At 31.9% G+C, this 18,298-nt stretch overlaps 1 protein-coding gene across 1 annotated transcript in view; it reads right to left on the reverse strand.

Annotated features, from left to right (window-relative positions):
* Positions 1 to 2,723: 2,723 nt before the first annotated feature.
* The window catches only part of LOC118187892 (uncharacterized), a 42,069-nt gene continuing 26,494 nt past the window's right edge, over positions 2,724 to 18,298 (reverse strand). The window contains exons 8-11 of the mRNA XM_085825179.1: positions 9,754 to 9,936; positions 9,431 to 9,555; positions 4,995 to 5,336; positions 2,724 to 2,962 (exon numbers count right to left, since the gene is read on the reverse strand). Coding sequence (XP_085681305.1) covers positions 9,475 to 9,555; positions 9,754 to 9,936 — 264 coding nt within the window. The 3' untranslated portion in view covers positions 2,724 to 2,962; positions 4,995 to 5,336; positions 9,431 to 9,474. The remainder of the gene's footprint in view (positions 2,963 to 4,994; positions 5,337 to 9,430; positions 9,556 to 9,753; positions 9,937 to 18,298) is intronic.

The following is an 18,298-nucleotide window of genomic DNA, read 5'->3' on the forward strand; positions in this document are numbered from 1 at the left end:
AACAGTTAATTATTATTTGAGCTCTTTGTCACAAAGAAGAAAACACAAAATGCAAGTTTTCTTTTTTAATCAATTTAAAAACAAAAGAAATAAAAAACTGGTTCATTTCTAACTGATCTCTCTCTCTCTCTCTCTCGCTGTTTATATATATATAATTTCTCTATATATATTTCAATGTTATGAGGCTACTCGTTTTTGAGTTATGCGAGATAAATACATACGTACGTACACACGTCACGAAAAAAATCTCTTCTGAATCCATTTTACCATCCGTTTCGGGGGGGGGAAAGTCCTTTATTCTGTCCGTACGTACAGACGTCACGAAAAAACCATCGTCCAAATGAATTCGAGAACGGTCAAAATAGATATTTTCGTTGAAATATAATACCTGAAATTTTTCGCGATTATAATGTAGAGTCATTAGCTTAATTGGAAGCAGAAAAGATAGATGAAAAATATGCAACCGCTTTCGCCGGGAATCGAACCACGGACCTCTGGAATACCGGCCCAGCGTGCGACCGTTACACTACGAGGCACGCTAGGGAAGTGGGAAAAATACCTTATATACTCCCCTTTTTAAAGGGCGACTAGGGTTTTAGGGTACCTAGCCGCCAAATCCTGGGTGCGGAGAATCATCATCCGCAACCTTTTAGTTCGGTCGCCACTTGTAGAGTCATTAGGTTAATTGGAAGCAGAAAAGATGAAAAATATGCAACAGCCTTCGCCGGGAATCGAACCACTGACCTCCGGAATACCGGCCGAGCGTGCTACCCTTACACCACGAAGGATGTGGAGGTACCTTATAATAGGGATGTGGGAGAAATACCTTATAATAATACTTCCTTTACTTCGTATAAGAAAGTAAAAACATTGGTTTGTGAACTTTATAGTTTTAGTATTTTATTTTTAATACTTGAAATTATCTTCATAATTCTAGTAAAACATGCAACACAGATATGTTTTCTGATCTTATCATTTAAATTACTATTATAACATGCAATATTTTTTTATTACGACTGTTTTTGCTACAATCATATTTTGTGCAGTTTTATAAAAGTATTCCTATTGTTCACTGATACAGTTTAATCAAAATAAATCAATTTAACCCTTAATGGACTGTTGTGCACGTACGCTGCGACCGTTCATAAAAGACTAAAGTAATATATAATGTACAACTTATTTTCTTACAGATTTCGATTTAATAATAAATGAAAAAGTGCTATGAATAACTAAAGAACGTTTTAGTTGATTGAGGGCATATAAAAACTCTGAAGTACTGTTATTCACAATAATATTTCCATCATTACTAACCTCACTGTATTTTTTATCTCAATGGGCTTAAATTTTATTTCAAGTTAAACACTCAGCCTCACCGCGATGGAAGATTTTTATACTGCACTGTTTTCAATCACTTAATCAAAAAAAATGTTGTGATTTTAGTGAAATTTTAAATAAGAAAAAAGCGAAATTCTTGTAACACTTTTTAATTTTACTCTAGTCCTCTAGAATACAAAAAGCGAAATTTTTCTATTACTTTTTAATTTTGCTCTAATTTTTAACTTTTTTTTTTTACCCTATTCACCAGAATATACAAGAACCCTATATAACTTCATATACAACGTATCTGAAGGCTTTACTGGAGCCTTATTTTCGCATTTTTTTTTTGGGGGGGGGGAGACTTCAAACTTCAAAAACTACGTTTTTAAATGATTCAAATGTTTATGCCTGAGATTTCTGTAGTTTAAAAAAATCAATTTTGTAAACAATACCAAATCTAATTTTTTTATATGTTCCCTTGGTCCCAATACTTCGAAAAATTTTCTACTCATAATAAAAAATAAAAGATTAAAAATGAAAATGAAAGCTATCAGATTTTATATTACCTCCAAAGGGACGTTTCGAGAGCATTTGGGCTAAAAATATTTAAAAATAGCGTATCTTTAGACTTGGCGATAGACAGTATTGCACGCTGGAGATAAAAACGTTTTTCTTCCGTACCGTGTTGCCACTGCTGGCGTTGAAATCGTTGAGTTTCTCAGTCAAAAATTCGTTAAAGTTTCACAAAATGTGCAATAGAGAATAAAACAAATTCCAAATTCGGGTTTACAGGTGCCCATATTCGAGTGGAAGACTACGTTATTCAAAATTAGATAGCTCTAGGTACCGTTGTCTTAATTAAATAATGAAGAATCTGTACGAATGCAAGAAAGATACATGCATACGTACAGATTCTTCATTATTTAATTTCTTTAAATGTAATACCGGGCAATAATATTTGGTGGCAACAATCTGAAAAGTGATATAACGCTTTTAGTGATTCAGCGCAAAATGCCGTTTCGAGGTAAATAGACCTTCTCGCCCCTTTGGACTAAAAATAGGGAAGAATACATTTAATAGGTGATTATCTATTTTAAGGCATGTGTTATGCCTAACTGTAAACTTAAAATTATGAAAAATACTTTCAATGTACTTTCATTGTTAAAAACTAATATTTCTATAATTTTCATCTATACAAATCAGTATAGCTTTTATATGTAACTGTTCATATTCATAAAAACCTTTTCACGTTTCTTAGTGTAATATTTTTTATTGAGCACTTTCATTTTGCATAATGTAGGCACCATATCGACACAATGCTACGCATTGCAAATAAATTATTTTACGTTTAACAAAGGACTTCTAAAAGCTTATCCATATTTTCAAACATGTAAATACTCAATATATGGTTCTTAAAATAACATTTATTTAGCACATACAACACAAGGTATAAATAGTAGCTCCCCTTCCTGCTTTCGCAAAACAAAATTAAGGCTCTGATCGTAGAAACCCATATAACTATCCGCATGAGACTCAAGCTTTTTGTCAACGCATATCGTCTCTCCTCTTGATACGTCAGTAGGAGACATAAGATAACCACCATAGACTGCTCTCCACCCTTCTTGATCCGGGCATTCTTTTTGACCTTAAAAGAAACGAAGAATATTATATATGTAGGTGGATCACTAGGTAAATAATACATTAAATAGTAAATTAGGCACGAGAAGATTTTGGTAATAGTTCAGAGAAATGCTTTAAATTTAAATGTATAATTTTATTTAATTTCCTTAATCGAAGTTTAGAATTTTAATCGAATTTAGTTTTTATCGAATTATAATTCATGATAAAAACGTGTAGGCAAATATTTAATAGACTTATTTTCTTAATTATCCTACCCCAGTTTTTCTAGTTGTATAACATAATTTGAGGTAAGCCCTGTTAAGTATTAAATGATATTTTTCTTCTAATTAATAAAAGCGCACTGCTTTAAGCATTTTACCTAGTTCATAGATAAGGCGTATATACTTTTTGATTTCTTTTGGAAGAACTGCTATGAAATGAGAAAGGTTTAATATTCAGTTTTAAAATAACTTGATGAACGTGAAGAATCTTAAGATCTGATAAGCGAATAATCGCTTGAGTTCGTGTGACAGGAAACAACAAAATAGAAGGGTAAAATAACCCTTTATTATTCCAATCAAGTGTAACAGAACTCCGTCTTGGAGTTGTACAATAAAGTCGAAACTTGGGCTTGAACTTAAGAAACTAAGAATTAAACTAAACTAATCTTAACCAAAGAGATATAGCCGAAGCTATCAAAATTCTAACAGAGTTGGCCCCTTAACGCTAATTGACTGCGAAGCTATCAAGGGCCTAAAGTACGGCCGAGCGTAAAAATAGTTTACGAGAAACTAGCCTAAAAAGTCGGACGCGTGCAGCCAGAATATCTGATATCTCTAAGACAGAAGAACTTCGCGGTTAAATACCGCTCTTCCTCATTAGCATTCAGGCATGATTCTAAAACTACGTTCTGGCCGGGAGTGGTAACTTGAAATTAAGAATCGATAGGAAAGGAAGTTTAACTCAAAATTTAACTGTTAATAAAATTAACATAATCCTTACAAATTTATCATAAAATTATCAGTATTTTATTTTGGATTTCTTTTTATTAAATTTCTATGTTAGCTAAGCCTTTCATACTAAAATTCAACAAGAAGTAGCAAATTTTTCTTAAAGCTCTTCCGTATGAAAAACAAAATCCACCAATACTTCTAATGCATAGTTTCCTTTGTTTTATATTAAATACACTAAGCTATGATAAGAAGATTAACATGTTATTTTGTCATATAAAGAGGCAGAAATATTAGCTTTTTAACCGAAACGACTATGGCTTTCTTTTTGAAGCGACTTTCCTGTTTTCTGAAACAATACTAACTGAAGTTATTTCGGATGATAGAGATTTATTGTATTATGCTCTATTTCGATACTATTATTATATACTACTTAAATGTATTCTTACGTGTATATATGTTACCGTGAAAGACCGAAATTGGAGAATGTCGACTTTCACCGGAGAATATCAACATTCACCAAATACGTCGGTAAAAGACCGAATATTTCACTACATTCTTGTATATTCGGACTCTCACTGGTGTATGTCGACAATCACAGATACGCTCTGGTGAAAGTCGAAAAGAGAGGTCATAAAGTGCCATAATAGTTTAAGTTGTTGCAATAAATAAGATTTGAATCCCATAATTTAGTAAGTTTTTTATGACTGTTATTTTATTTTCTCATTTAGAACGTACTATATAATTAAGTACGAGTAAGTACTCGTAAGTTTTTAACTTCTATTATTTTCCTTTCTCATTTTGAATGTATTGTGTGTTTTAGGTTCTCGTGTTCTTAAGTTCTTATTTCAAGTTTCGAGTGCGTTTATTCGCGACTGAATTACGTAGAAGAAAATATAATATTGTTATATGTTCAACATTCACCATTAGTACATGGTGATTGTCGACATTGACCAGTGTAAGTCAGAAATAAGAGTATTTGGAAAATATTTCGGACATACACCAAGAGACTATGTGAATGTTGACATTCACCGGATAAAGTCGACATTCTCCAGATTTCGGTGTTTCACCGTAACATATGTTATATATTGAAAATAAACTTCTTACCATGGAAGGTAAACACTGTTTGCGTCTCGTTCATCAAACAAGCAGCACAAACGACCCCCCTCAGCATAGTGTCTTCATCATCAAAAGGGAAAGGCTTGTTTTCCATAAATCCATACTTTACTCCAGCTAGGAAGCTCTGATTTTTCGCACCTGTGTACGTTTTCATAGTATTTTCATCGGGAGACTTAGGTAAACATAGGTAATTATAGCCATTGCCTGTTGAATTACGAATTGAAGAAGTTAAATATCCGGGATACAGTGTGGAAGCAGATTCTACAGCTGCACAATCGCTGGATCCATAATGCATGTAAATCGAAACACTTGGGTCGTCTAAGAGCGTTTCTACATTGAAAATTAAAAAGAAGGCACATATAAAAATAAAACTATCTACGAAATCTAATACTAGTTAAACAGAATATTTCTAACTAAGGTCGTTTGGCGATATCCTTTTTTTAAATGTGTGCAATAATAATTTCATACATGCGCAGTTTCTCCTATATCAACTACTGCAAAACAACAAGCTTAATTTTGAATTATTTCGGCAATGTTTACGTTTCGTGTCTTGTGATGGAAATGTTAAAAATGATTGAGAATCTGGGGGCCTGTAAAATAAGCTCTATTATTCGTTTCCGGACCGCCAGAAATGCGACATCAACAGAGATTCATCGTCAGATCTGTGATATATAGGATGAGAACATTATAAGTGATGGCAAAGAGGTGAGGCTGTTTAAGGAAGAATTGCATATGTTGACCTACCTTCGGACCAACCATCTGTAGCCGCTGACAATCTTCTGCTTTCAGTAGACTTTTTGAATAATGACAAAAATTCATTCACTATTTCTATGTTTTCATCTTAATTATTTACAAAGCTGATAGGAAACGTAGTCTGCGAGAATTTGTACCCTGAGTTAAGAACGTTTGCCAAGGAATACAATATAATGAAACTGGTCAATGTTTTGGCCTATTCTACTTGTTATTATGAAGAAGGTGAGGAAATGTTGATCCGTGTCGTAACGAAACACACGATCTGGTCTGACAGATCTGATCTGACGAAAGACAAGAGCTTGTGATCTTGTTATCTGGTGTGACCTATGTATCTAAGCCGCAGTTGATAGTGACGCACTTCATATTTGAAGATAATGAAATTCAAATATTCTCAACTCGCAAGTTTAGGGCAATTCTAGGACATTTGAGCCATGACATCCTGGACAGCTGAATTTTGGGACAAATTTCAGTTTGCTGATGAACTTTACTCATCAGAAATAACAATAAAGTTTGCTGCACACTGTCAAATTTGTAATATTAGCTATTTAACGAATAACAGAGCAATCCAGAACAAAGTTCGACCGCAACATACTATCTGCCAGAGCTCCATCATTTTAAGAGACTTGATTCTGCTGCTCATACGCAAGCTTTGATTGAATCTTACGATTGATTGAATCTTAAGCTTTGATTGAATCATTCCCATACAGCCTAGAGTTGGTGCTAATACATCTTCCTGCATCTGAAAAGTCGTTAAACCCCGATAGTCATTCTTAAACCGATAAAGAAGTGATAATAACTATTCAGTAATTCTTATCCTTCCAAGCGGTAAACGGTACATAGCTGCGATGAAAGTTTCCAAGCGGTACATAGCTGGGTCGCGGTACATAGAAGCACATAACGGTACATAGCTGAAACGTGGCACACAGCAGTAGATAGCTGAGACGCTATACATAGTGGTACATATCTGCCTTTCCAAGCCGTATATAGCTGCGACGAAAGTTTGACAAATTTCATAAACTGCGTGAAACACATAGCTGAAGGCATGCAGAATCTAATAAAAAGTTCTCGAATTGGTTAGTAGTAAAGTTTTTATTACAAAACGCCCTTGCTTAAAAATATCCTTAGTATCTTTGTAAATAATTTACAGAATGACAAAAATGTAAAAAATGAGGATAAAAATAAAATAGAATTGAAACTAGACAGAAATTAGTTCATTTTGAGTTACCCATACAGTTGTTTGATTGCCATAATTCTAACCTGTACTTTTTTTTTAATTTACTTTTATTTTTATTTTTTATACTTTCATTTTTGTATTCTTTTTTTTCCCTTTGTAATATTTTTTAAACTTTCTTCGACATTTTTAGTCTTATAATTATTTTGCAAGAGCATTAGGTCCTTCTAATTAGTAAATAAGTAGGGTACATAGGATCAGACAAAAATTTATTTATCTACTAGCAGCTACGCCGCTAGCCTTTGTCTGGCTTTTAAATGTACCCAAAAAAAATGCCTGAAGGGAACAAACACCAAAGGTTAAATTTAAAAAGTGCGCAGAATTTTACTCAGCAGAACAACTTCATCAAAAAAAAAAAAGAAAAAAGAAAAAATCTGAAATGTTTCAGATTTTAAATTACGTCCAAAGGGGAGTTTTTTTAACGTTTTGAGTGTTACCTTTATTTATTAAATATCATGTTCTTTGCACTTAACCATAAAATTCAGTTCAAGAGCAATATCGCAAAATAATGTTAAATTAAGCATATCTTTAGAATTTCCGATATACACAGTCTCGCGAGCTGGAGATAAAAGTATTTTTTTGCCATTTCTCGCTTTTAAAGCATTGAGTTTGTAAATCAAAAATTCGTTAAAGTTTTACAAAATATAAAATCTATAATAAAACAAATTCCAAATTTGGGATTTCAGATGTCCATATTCGCAGTAGGATTTCGTCATTCAAAATTCGATGGCTCTATGTACCATTGTTTTATCACAATGCGAGAAATAGACAATCATTTATGCAGATTTTTCATTATTTAATTTCTTCAAATATAATGCAGGACTCTAACATTTTGTGGCAACAGTTTGAAAAGTGAACCGACGTTTATGAGTCCGACGCAAAATCGCAAAACAACGAAACCAATAATCCTTCAGGGACAAAGCCCCTTCGGACTAAAAAAAAAAAAAAAAAAAAAAAAAAGAAAGAAAGAAAGAAAAAAGAAAAAAAAAAAAAAATCTGAAATGTTTCAGATTTTAAATTACGTCCAAATTAAATTACGTTTTTTTAACGTTTTGTGCGTTATCTTTATTTGTTAAACATCATGTTCTTCGTACTTAAACCATAAAATTCATTTCAACAGGAATATCGCAAAATAGTTTTAAAATGAGCATATCTTTAGAATTTCCGATACAAAAACTCACGCGCCGGAGATAAAAATGTTTTTTCTGCATAACGTTGCCATTGCTCGCTTTGAAATCCTTGAGTTTGTTAATCAAAAATTCGTCAAAGTTTTAAAAAATAGGAAATCGATCATAAAAAAAATTTCAAATTTCAAATTTGGTCTTCCACATGCTCATATTCGTTGCAGGATTACGTTATTCAAAATTCGATGACTCTATGTACCGTTGTTTTATCACAATACGAGAAATATACATAAATTTATGCAGATTTTTCATTATTTAATTTCTTCAAATATAATGCAGGACTCTAACATTTTGTGGCAACAGTTTGAAAAGTGAACCGACATTTATGAGTCCGACGCAAAATGCCAAAACGAAACTAATAGTCCTTCGGGATTCAAATCCCTTTGGACTAAAAAAGAAAAAAAAAATTTTTAATGTGTTACATATAACAAAATTACAATAAAGTAAGCAATATCCCTTAATACAAATTTTATCCTAATAAATAAATTAACCAACTTCCCGTTGCCTTCTCTCAACAAACTTTCAATATCCAAGAGAAATCTGATTCGAATTTTGAAAAAATCTCTTCGAGGTGCACTGGCTGTTGTCTAGATGCACCTATGTACCAAATTTCGTAGTAGCTTGAGAAATCCTCGAAGAAAGTACTCATGTCATTCTATTTAAATTTATGAATCTAAGCTTTTTGATTTCTCAGATGTTCATTAACATCAAAATGAACGATTTGGTATTGCATTTTTTTACCGCATAAGATCAGTTAATTTTTTTATCGCACAATTAAAACGTTATGCAGTGCTGTGAATTAATACTATACACTGTAATGTTTCGTTTTAAATTATCTAAATGTGTTTGTTATAGATACGTAAATGCGAAACTTGAAATAAAAAATAAAATTGTCCAGCTATATATCATAGCGCTAAAATATTAATCACATACATTCTAAAATTTTGGGTATGTATTTTTTTGCCAATGACTATTAATAAACAAGTAAGAACATGTTCATCATGCTGTTCATTTTATATTTTTTAATGAAAATAATTCTTAGAAATTTGTAATTATGCATTGTAATATGTTTGTAATTTGTAATATGTTTTATCCATTTATAAACCTTACCAAATGCTGTAAAAGGTATACTTGTAATTTGAAATATGTTTTATCCATCTATAAACCTTACCAAATGCTATAAAAGGTATAACTAAATTGCAATGTAATATATTATTTAAGTATAGAGCATTCTAATTATGAGGCCAAAATTGTACCAGTTAAGTTGCGGCTATCTTTGGAGTACCGAATCCAACGCCTCTTAATTTAGTTTCGATCGTGAAATGTTTATTACGTCAGCAAAGTCATTACTAAGTGGCTTCAAGGACTTACTTGGAACAACCTGAAATACACAATAAGAGAATAAATTTTATTTCGTTCATTTGCATGCATTACTTTTATGTAAAATTTTCTTTTTCTTTTTTTTTTATTTTTATTTCATTTAAACTTGCCTATTTAAAATTTTATGCTTAGTATTCTTATTTTTAAATACTACTGTTTATTTTCGTGCAATTAAATTTAATTTAAATGTTAAACTTACAATTTTTTTCATCAGTTTGTTTAATTCCTTTCGGAATTTTCCAGCCATTCCTAACCCTTTGCCCTCCTTGTATGCGTTTTTAGCACCATTCAGTTGCTCAGGTCCTTTTTCAGAATTTAATTGCGATATGGTTTCGATGAATTTTCGCAAAATTTTGGACAACCGGCCAATGAAATCAGCAATCTGAAAATTAATGAACAAAAGAAAATTATGTAATAGTAAAGGTTTGAACCATAAGAGGATATACTGTATATTCCAAACACGAAGAATGCTCATATTTTTTATCGAAATTTCAGCTTGTAAAAATTAAGAGATGTTTTGTATTTTAATTCTTCGAAAGAATTCTTGCAGGTGTTGCGATTTTGATAAAAAGCAATTAATGTCTGTTTATTATCCTGAAACTAGAGGCCCATTTTTGCTGCCCTGGGATAAACTATCTACAAATACAAAAAAAGGAATTTAAATCATTCAATCTTAATATTTCTGCTGTATCCAAATTATAATTTTTAAGCGAGCTATTTTTATTACATTTTCAGTAATAGACTGAATCAGTTACTTTTGTTCTTAAATGCAGGCAGAAGAATATTCGATTGACTAACTTAGACCATTGCAATATTTCGTGAAATCTCAATCCCTATTCTATCGCTATTGCCGTATGTTGTTCGGTAACACAAAAGGTTTTATAGTTTAATGCCTAAAGTATGTAACACAAAGGGTTTTATAGTTTAATGCCTAAAGTATGTAACACAAAAGGTTTTATAGTTTAATGCCTAAAGTATGTAACACAAAAGGTTTTATAGTTTAATGCCTAAAGTATGTAACACAAAAGGTTTTATAGTTTAATGCCTAAAGTATGTAACACAAAAGGTTTTATAGTTTAATGGTTTTATAGTCTTTTAAGAAGCAATATATAAAATTAGCAAATCATCAGAAACTGATAAATAAAGGAAAAATTGAATGGAGAACATCTAACAATGTACCAAAAAAGAAAGCAGATATAAATCTCCCATACTACTTTCTACAAAACATAGTACAATATGTACCTCTAAAATTCACATCAACATTTTTGTGGGCCATAACTGAACTTTTTTATTTAGTTTACATCAGTCAGCATATTAACTAACAAGACACGTATATATCATATTCACTTGAAACTCATTTTCGTTGAGTTGTATAACAATAATAGAAGTATGGTCAAATTAAGACTCGAAATGAAGTGTTGGCAAAATAAGTAGGATTTTAAGATTTAACAATATCTTGCTGCGACTTTTTCATTGCTATACCACTATAAACCAATGCGCTGGTGAAATTTGACTTATATAATGATATTTCCTGACTATTTACCGGTAAAATGGTCAAACTATAAAGTCACTGGATACTGGTAGTTCAGTCTGAAGTTCGAATCCCTCGAACGGGCTGGCTGTATGGACGCTTTCGTGGTTGTCCTCATGTGTAACGTACGTAGGTAAGTTGAAAAATAAGTTTCCCCTGTCGACTGTGGTCAGAGTTGTGTATGAAAGTCAAAACATAGAATGAGACATTAAAGATATGACATACCTTGATTTTATTATTCTCGTACGAGTACGTTGAGACATTTGTCATATCGCCAATGTCCCATATACCATTGGGTAGAGGTTGCTGGCGCTGTTGCAGTGCCTGCGCAAAGCGGAGACCAGCGTCTCATTTGAGCCCCGGTAGGTATGGAGAGAAGGTGCGTTTTGAATTCGTGGTCAAAGGAGGAAATGAGAGTGGTTATCCGCTATGAATGGGCACGTGGAGTATCAGGAACAGAAATTCATAACCGCCTCGTGGAAGTCTATGGGCCAGGTGTGATGTCGAAGCAAATGGTGCGGAGATGGTGTCTCACATTCAGTGATGGACGTCAGCAAGTGGAGGACATACCGAGAGTTGCACGGACGCGCACGGCCACTACAGATGAAAATGTCAGGAAGGTAGATGACATGATTAGAGCGAACCGGCGTATCACCATCGATGAAGTAGCGGAAGAACTTGGAATCTCACATGAGCGAGCTCAAAACATCATCCACGACATTCTTCGATACAGAAAAGTGTCAGCACGATGGGTGCCCCGACAATTGACCTCGACACACAAGGAACAACGCATGGGGGTCAGCCAGGAACATCTCGTGTTTTACCATGAAGATGGCAATGACTTTCTGTTTCAGATTGTGACGGGGGATGAAACGTGGGTCCACCATTTCACGCCAGAATCGAAGGCCGCATCTATGGAGTGGAAACATCCGTCATCACCTGTCCGAAAGAAGTTCAAGACAACTCCCTCTGCAGGTAAAGTGCTCCTCACAGTTTTCTGGGACGCTCAAGGAGTTTTGTTGCTGGACTTTTTGGAGGTTGGAACCATCAATGCTACGCGCTACTGTGACACCCTGTCGAAATTGAAAGAGGCGATTCGGAAAAAGCGGCCTGGCTTTCTCGCATCTGGCGTTCTGCTGTTGGATGACAATGCCAGACCACATTCGGCGACGGCAACGCAAAACCATATTGCAACTTTTGGTTGGGAGCGCCTACACCATCCGCCATATAGTCCTGATCTCGCACCAAGCGACTTCCATCTGTTTTGGGCTTTGAAGAAAAATCTCGAAGGAAGACCCTTTGGAAGCAATACTGAAGGGAAACAAGCCGTTCAACGCTTCTTCCATATGCAAAGCCCTGATTTTTTCCTGGAGGGCTTTTTGAAGCTTATCAAGCGATATGAAAAATGTCTCAATGTACTTGGTACCTATGTGGAAAAATAAAGGTATGTCATATCTTTAATGTCTCATTCTTTTTTTTTTTTTTTTTTTTTTTTTTTTTTGACTTTCATACACAACTCTGACCACAGTCGACAGGGGAAACTTATTTTTCAACTTACCCTCGTATATACGATAAGTTTCCCTCAGAAAGTCCTCAACAAAGGCATCTCTCCCATTAGGCAGATAGCCCTCAAGGCTTTGCTGTAATCACATAAACCAAACCAAACTAGTAAAATGTATTTGAAATTAAAGTTGCAGTCATTTAACTGCAGGTATTATACGAAGGGCGAGGGCGATGGTTGCACTTAAAAGACCATGACCTGCTACGCGTTACGTAAAATTAAGCACTTGAGAAAGATATGTCAGTTTTTCTCAATTAATTTCTTACTCTCATTAATGAGAAATATTACAGCTTTTTAAACAATACACCCTTGTCAGTCTGCCTCGAAACGCATAGATATTTTCTTCCAGTTAACCTCAGCTTAAATATGAATTTTTAATAGTTTCAGATTTAAAGGACTTTCGATAAATCGATAAATATTTAAAAATACAATTTAATTATGCTTTCATAATTCTGATTTGAGTATTTCCAGAAAATACGTTTGCGATGAAACAAACAGTTTCACAAATATTAATAAAACCTTTACTCAAATACTTTATAAAATTATTGACACATTTTGCAACAAGTCTGGTTCTTTAACAGTTATACTTTTCATATTCTAAATAAATAAGAGAGCTCTCTTTCCAATAGAATAGAAACTTTTCTATACTATTCCCATATTTATTCTCAGAAATGTTGGTGTTTTCGTATTATTCTAAGAGATCAAAGCACATCGGATGAAAATCAATACAATATATGTCATTTGTAACAGGAAATTTGATTACATGTGAAAGGTTTTTCATTTCGAAATATTTACCTAAAAGCTTAGTTGATAAACGAAAATATAAATTGGTAAAATTTGAGATCAGACGTTTCATACCTTAACTTTTATTCAGTATTTCTCTCATTCATTTCAAAACGAGAACGTTTAAGTATTACTGAGAAAACATACCTATGTCAAAGAAAGCATTTCAGCTTCAGTGCCTCAATATGTCTGTTATTAATTCTTGAATCGCATATAATTTCTTTCAGAAACAAGCAATGATTATTGATTTACTTCATGAAATGAACAGCTATGTTTTGCTGGAAACTTAAGAAATGTAGAAGACCTTGGTTGCCAAATAAAAGTAATGTTTGGAAATGGAAACGAGATCATATGCGCTTTGTGGAGCCTCAAGAATGGAGAGCAATTTGTTTTATGTTTACAATTTTGGGTATTCATATACCTTCAATAAACTCTTCAGGAAAAGGAATTCAAAGACACGTGCTCAGATTTATAAAGATAACTGAGAGTTTAATTGGAGCACTGCATATTATTGCAATATTTCATCTAGTTTTGAAGCTAGAACAAAAGAGACAATTTTTGCTTTGAACAAAGAGACATTTCGGTTTTGATATCTGCTTTCCTATTACGCATATCTGTTTCCAGAAACATTAAAAGTTTAGCCAAGAACATAAACAAGATATTCATGTTACACAGTGGAAGAAGAGAAACCAAAACGGCCAATTCTATGGAGATTTGGTTTCGCACACATCTTTTTCTCTATGTAAGTTTCATTCTGATAAATGTAGCTATAATCTGCTTATTCTCTTTAAGCAAGAGCCATAATTTTGGTTTGAATTTAGAAGCCCTACCAAATAATACAAGAAGTATCCCGAGAATCGCAATAAAAGTAGCTCTACCTATAAGCATAATTACTTTTAATTGTTCTATCTACTTAACAGCTTTATTACTTGAATTTATTTACGTCAAGGAACAAAGGCTAATAAAAAAATTGAATACATTAATTGAAAATTCGTTATGCAAAAATTTTGACTCTTATCATGCTAGTAATCAAATTCTACTGCTATCTGAAACAACTTTATTAATAAAAAATGTTAATAGTGATATGAGCAGTAGTGTTTTTTACATTATATGCTGCTTATTGATAAGCATTTTTGTTTCGATAGGACATATAGCAAGCAAAGGAGTTTTAAGCATGTCTCCTCTTATTTTAGCTCATACCTTATTAGGTGTATGTATGAATACATTCACATTTGTCCAAATCATTTTTCGAGCGTCTAACGTTGGAGAAGAATATGAGATACTGAAAATTAGTATACTGAGAATGGCAACGAGAAATAAATTGATATTTAAAAGTAACGCAAGAACTTGTGGCATCAGTATTCTTTCTTCTTTGCTAGATAGTTTTAGATCACGAATAACAGTTACAGCTTGGGATTTATTTCATGTAAATAAAAACATGCTTCTCACAACGTTTGGATGTGCTGTGACTTACGGCGTTTTGCTGATCCAAATTCAATAAACTTTAAAATGTTTTATGTAATTTGATGACAGAAACTGAAGATATCAAATCCATTGTTGAAATCTATTATTAAAGTAAATACTTCAGTTTCTTCTTGTATAGTTAAATAATTTTCATTCTTTTATGTATTTCTATAGACAAATTCACTATATGAACTTCTTTTCAAACAATTGTAAAACTTGATTTTCTTAGCACATGTGTTTGAAATATGTATTTTAAATGCTTTTGAAATTAGGTTTCCTGTTTTCCCTTTTCACTTCCGATTATCACTATATTACTCTATGTTTTACTAACTTATTGTTACTAGACCTAACTTTACCTACTTACTAGACCTACTTTACTTAACTTACTAGTTACCTAACTTTGTTATTTAGAAATCGTGTAATATTTTTAATAACCTTCATTGTTATGTACAAAGGTAGTGAACTTTTACTTGATTTTTAAATTAAAATTATATTGAGTTATAGTATTAAATAGTTATGTTAATCACAAATAATATTTTTTCTTGCAATTAATTATAATTCCATGGCTTCGGTCTTTTCAATTTCTAATTAGCAGCTTTAGATTAATAAAAAATGCATAACAATGCAAAACGTATTTGAAGTTTGTTTGAACGCTAAAATTATTTTTAAGTTAAAAATTAACTTTATTTGGACATAAATGAAAGAAAATCAGAACTTCTAAGTTAAAATGTTATTATTAAATTAATGTTTTTATATTAATAAAGCGATTTTAAGGTTAAACTTTGTCTTCAGTAATTCAACTATTAATACTAAATACTGCCATAGACCTAAGGATGTGGAAGAATGCGCCAAGAATTACTGTAAAATAATGCAGAACAAATGTTGAAGTTAAAAATAGAAATGTTTTTAGGGAGTGTAGAAATAAATGAAGCATGTCTGTATATATGAAGCATGTCTCTCTATATATGTGTGTTTGCTTTTATAACTTCTTGCTTATGAAACCACATTTGCAAATTTTTAAGTTTTTTGTTTTAAATAAATTCTGTGCTGTACTACGCTTTACTGCAGTCAACAAAGATTGAAATTAAAATATTTCCTGCTATTTTTAGATGTAAAATAATAGTAGAAATATCGACTCGAAGTTGTTACTTGATTTGAAAAGGGAAGGAGAAAATGGAATACAATTTATAAAATTTTAGGAAAAAAATTCAAGTATTAACGAGGTGTTTAAAACTAGGCAAATTAATTTTCTTTTTCTGCAAAAGAAAAACTTATATCAGATTGCCTACGAAACTAATGAACTTTTATTCAGAATCGATGCCAGTCCTCTTAATATTTTTCTCGAATTTTAAATTTAGCATTAGAATGTTTCTCTTCCAAAGAAGAATAAGTTTCAAATAAGAATAAGTTTCATATAAGAATAAGTTTCAAATAAGAATAAGTTTCATATAAGAATAAGTTTCAAACGTTTCCTCATTATTCTTACATATAAAATGCTTTCGCAATTACAGTTTAAAACAGCTCTTACCAACAGTAGCCCTTAGTATTTAAAAACCAATGTAAAATATTGGTGTTGAGTGCAACAAAATTTTTAAATTTTTCAGACACTCAAGTTGATCTTCTAAGCATTTATATTATTGGAAATAGTTTATTCTCTTTCAGCTTTTGATTAGTTTTTGTTCTATTTGTGTTTTATTTAAAAGAAATGAATTAAAATTGCATTTTGAATGCTATTTCTGCTTGTTAATACGCATTTCTATCATCGAAAAAAATATTTTCCAAAAATAATAGCATAACATTTTATTGCAAATTTATTGACCTAAAATTTTCTGAGTTGTTTAAAAAAATTTTAGGATAAACTTCGTAAAACAATGTTGGTAGAAACTTTGTAGAAAGAGACTAGTGGTCAATTCTTTTAATTTTCATTAAATATGAATATACAGACTACTGATTTTTAAATTACCATGATCATTATCATATTTATTTACAAAGCAAATCGAATTAACGACGACACAATTTTTGAGGAAAATTAGGAATTTTCGGAGCCTAAGTCTGCTTTCGGAGCCTAAGTATTAAAAGATTCATATGATTTAACCAGGAACAGTAATTAAGAAAGATAAAAACATGCTTTCAGAAAGAAGGAATCAGTCATTTTATAAATTACGTTTTTAATTATTAAAAAAAGAAACAAATTGATTAATTAAATCTTCTCTAGGGTCTATTGTATATCTTTTAACATCGGGGCTAATTTATACTTAATGTTAATATTTATAGCCTATTAAATTAATTTATTCATGTTGATAGCAATATTTTAGCTTCTGTATTTTAGTTGTGTCATTTGTTCTATAACTGCTTCAGATCTACCACATTTCTTGGAATTATCAAGTGACATTAACGTCTTTTTTCGCTACAACTTCTCAATATGTTAGGGAATATGTTAGGAATTTTTACAATTTATGTTATGTTATGTTATGTTTATGTATATTATGTTAGGGAATATGTTAGGAATTTTATTTGATTAATGGACCCTGATATAGACGATAAACCTTTGCCCAACAAATGAATATTTAACAGCAGACGCACACGAAATTGTCATGCTGTTTAACGTTATATATACGTAACAAAGAAATAGTGTGATACGTATCAACTGAAAAAACATTATTTTGTCTAATATCGTATTGATTACAGCATCGCATTGGAAATTTAAAAAAAAAAAAATCTGAAATGTTTCAGATTTTAAATTACGTCCAAAGGGGCGTTTTTTTAACGTTTTGAGTGTTACCTTTATTTATTAAATATCATGTTCTTTGCACTTAAACCATAAAATTCAGTTCAAGAGCAATATCGCAAAATAATGTTAAATTAAGCATATCTTTAGAATTTCCGATATACACAGTCTCGCGAGCTGGAGATAAAAGTATTTTTTTTTTCTATATAACGTTGCCATTTCTCGCTTTTAAAGCATTGAGTTTGTAAATCCAAAATTCGTTAAAGTTTTACAAAATATAAAATCTATAATAAAACAAATTCCAAATTTGGGATTTCAGATGCCCATATTCGCAGTAGGATTTCGTCATTCAAAATTCGATGGCTCTATGTACCATTGTTTTATCACAATGCTAGAAATAGACAATCATTTATGCAGATTTTTCATTATTTAATTTCTTCAAATATAATGCAGGACTCTAACATTTTGTGGCAACAGTTTGAAAAGTGAACCGACGTTTATGAGTCCGACGCAAAATCGCAAAACGAAAACAATAGTCCTTCAGGGACAAAGCCCCTTTGGACTAAAAAAAAAAAAAAGCTAATAACAAACGATAAAATTTGCTTAACACTGAACTTGGATACCAAGATTTCGGAGCATGAGATATCGATTTTTCGGTCTCCTCAAGATCTTTTTTT

Source organism: Stegodyphus dumicola, chromosome 10 (assembly GCF_044657685.1).
Source record: "Stegodyphus dumicola isolate Sdum_Otavi_A_Nest chromosome 10, ASM4465768v1".
Taxonomy (NCBI): Eukaryota; Metazoa; Arthropoda; class Arachnida; order Araneae; family Eresidae; genus Stegodyphus; species Stegodyphus dumicola.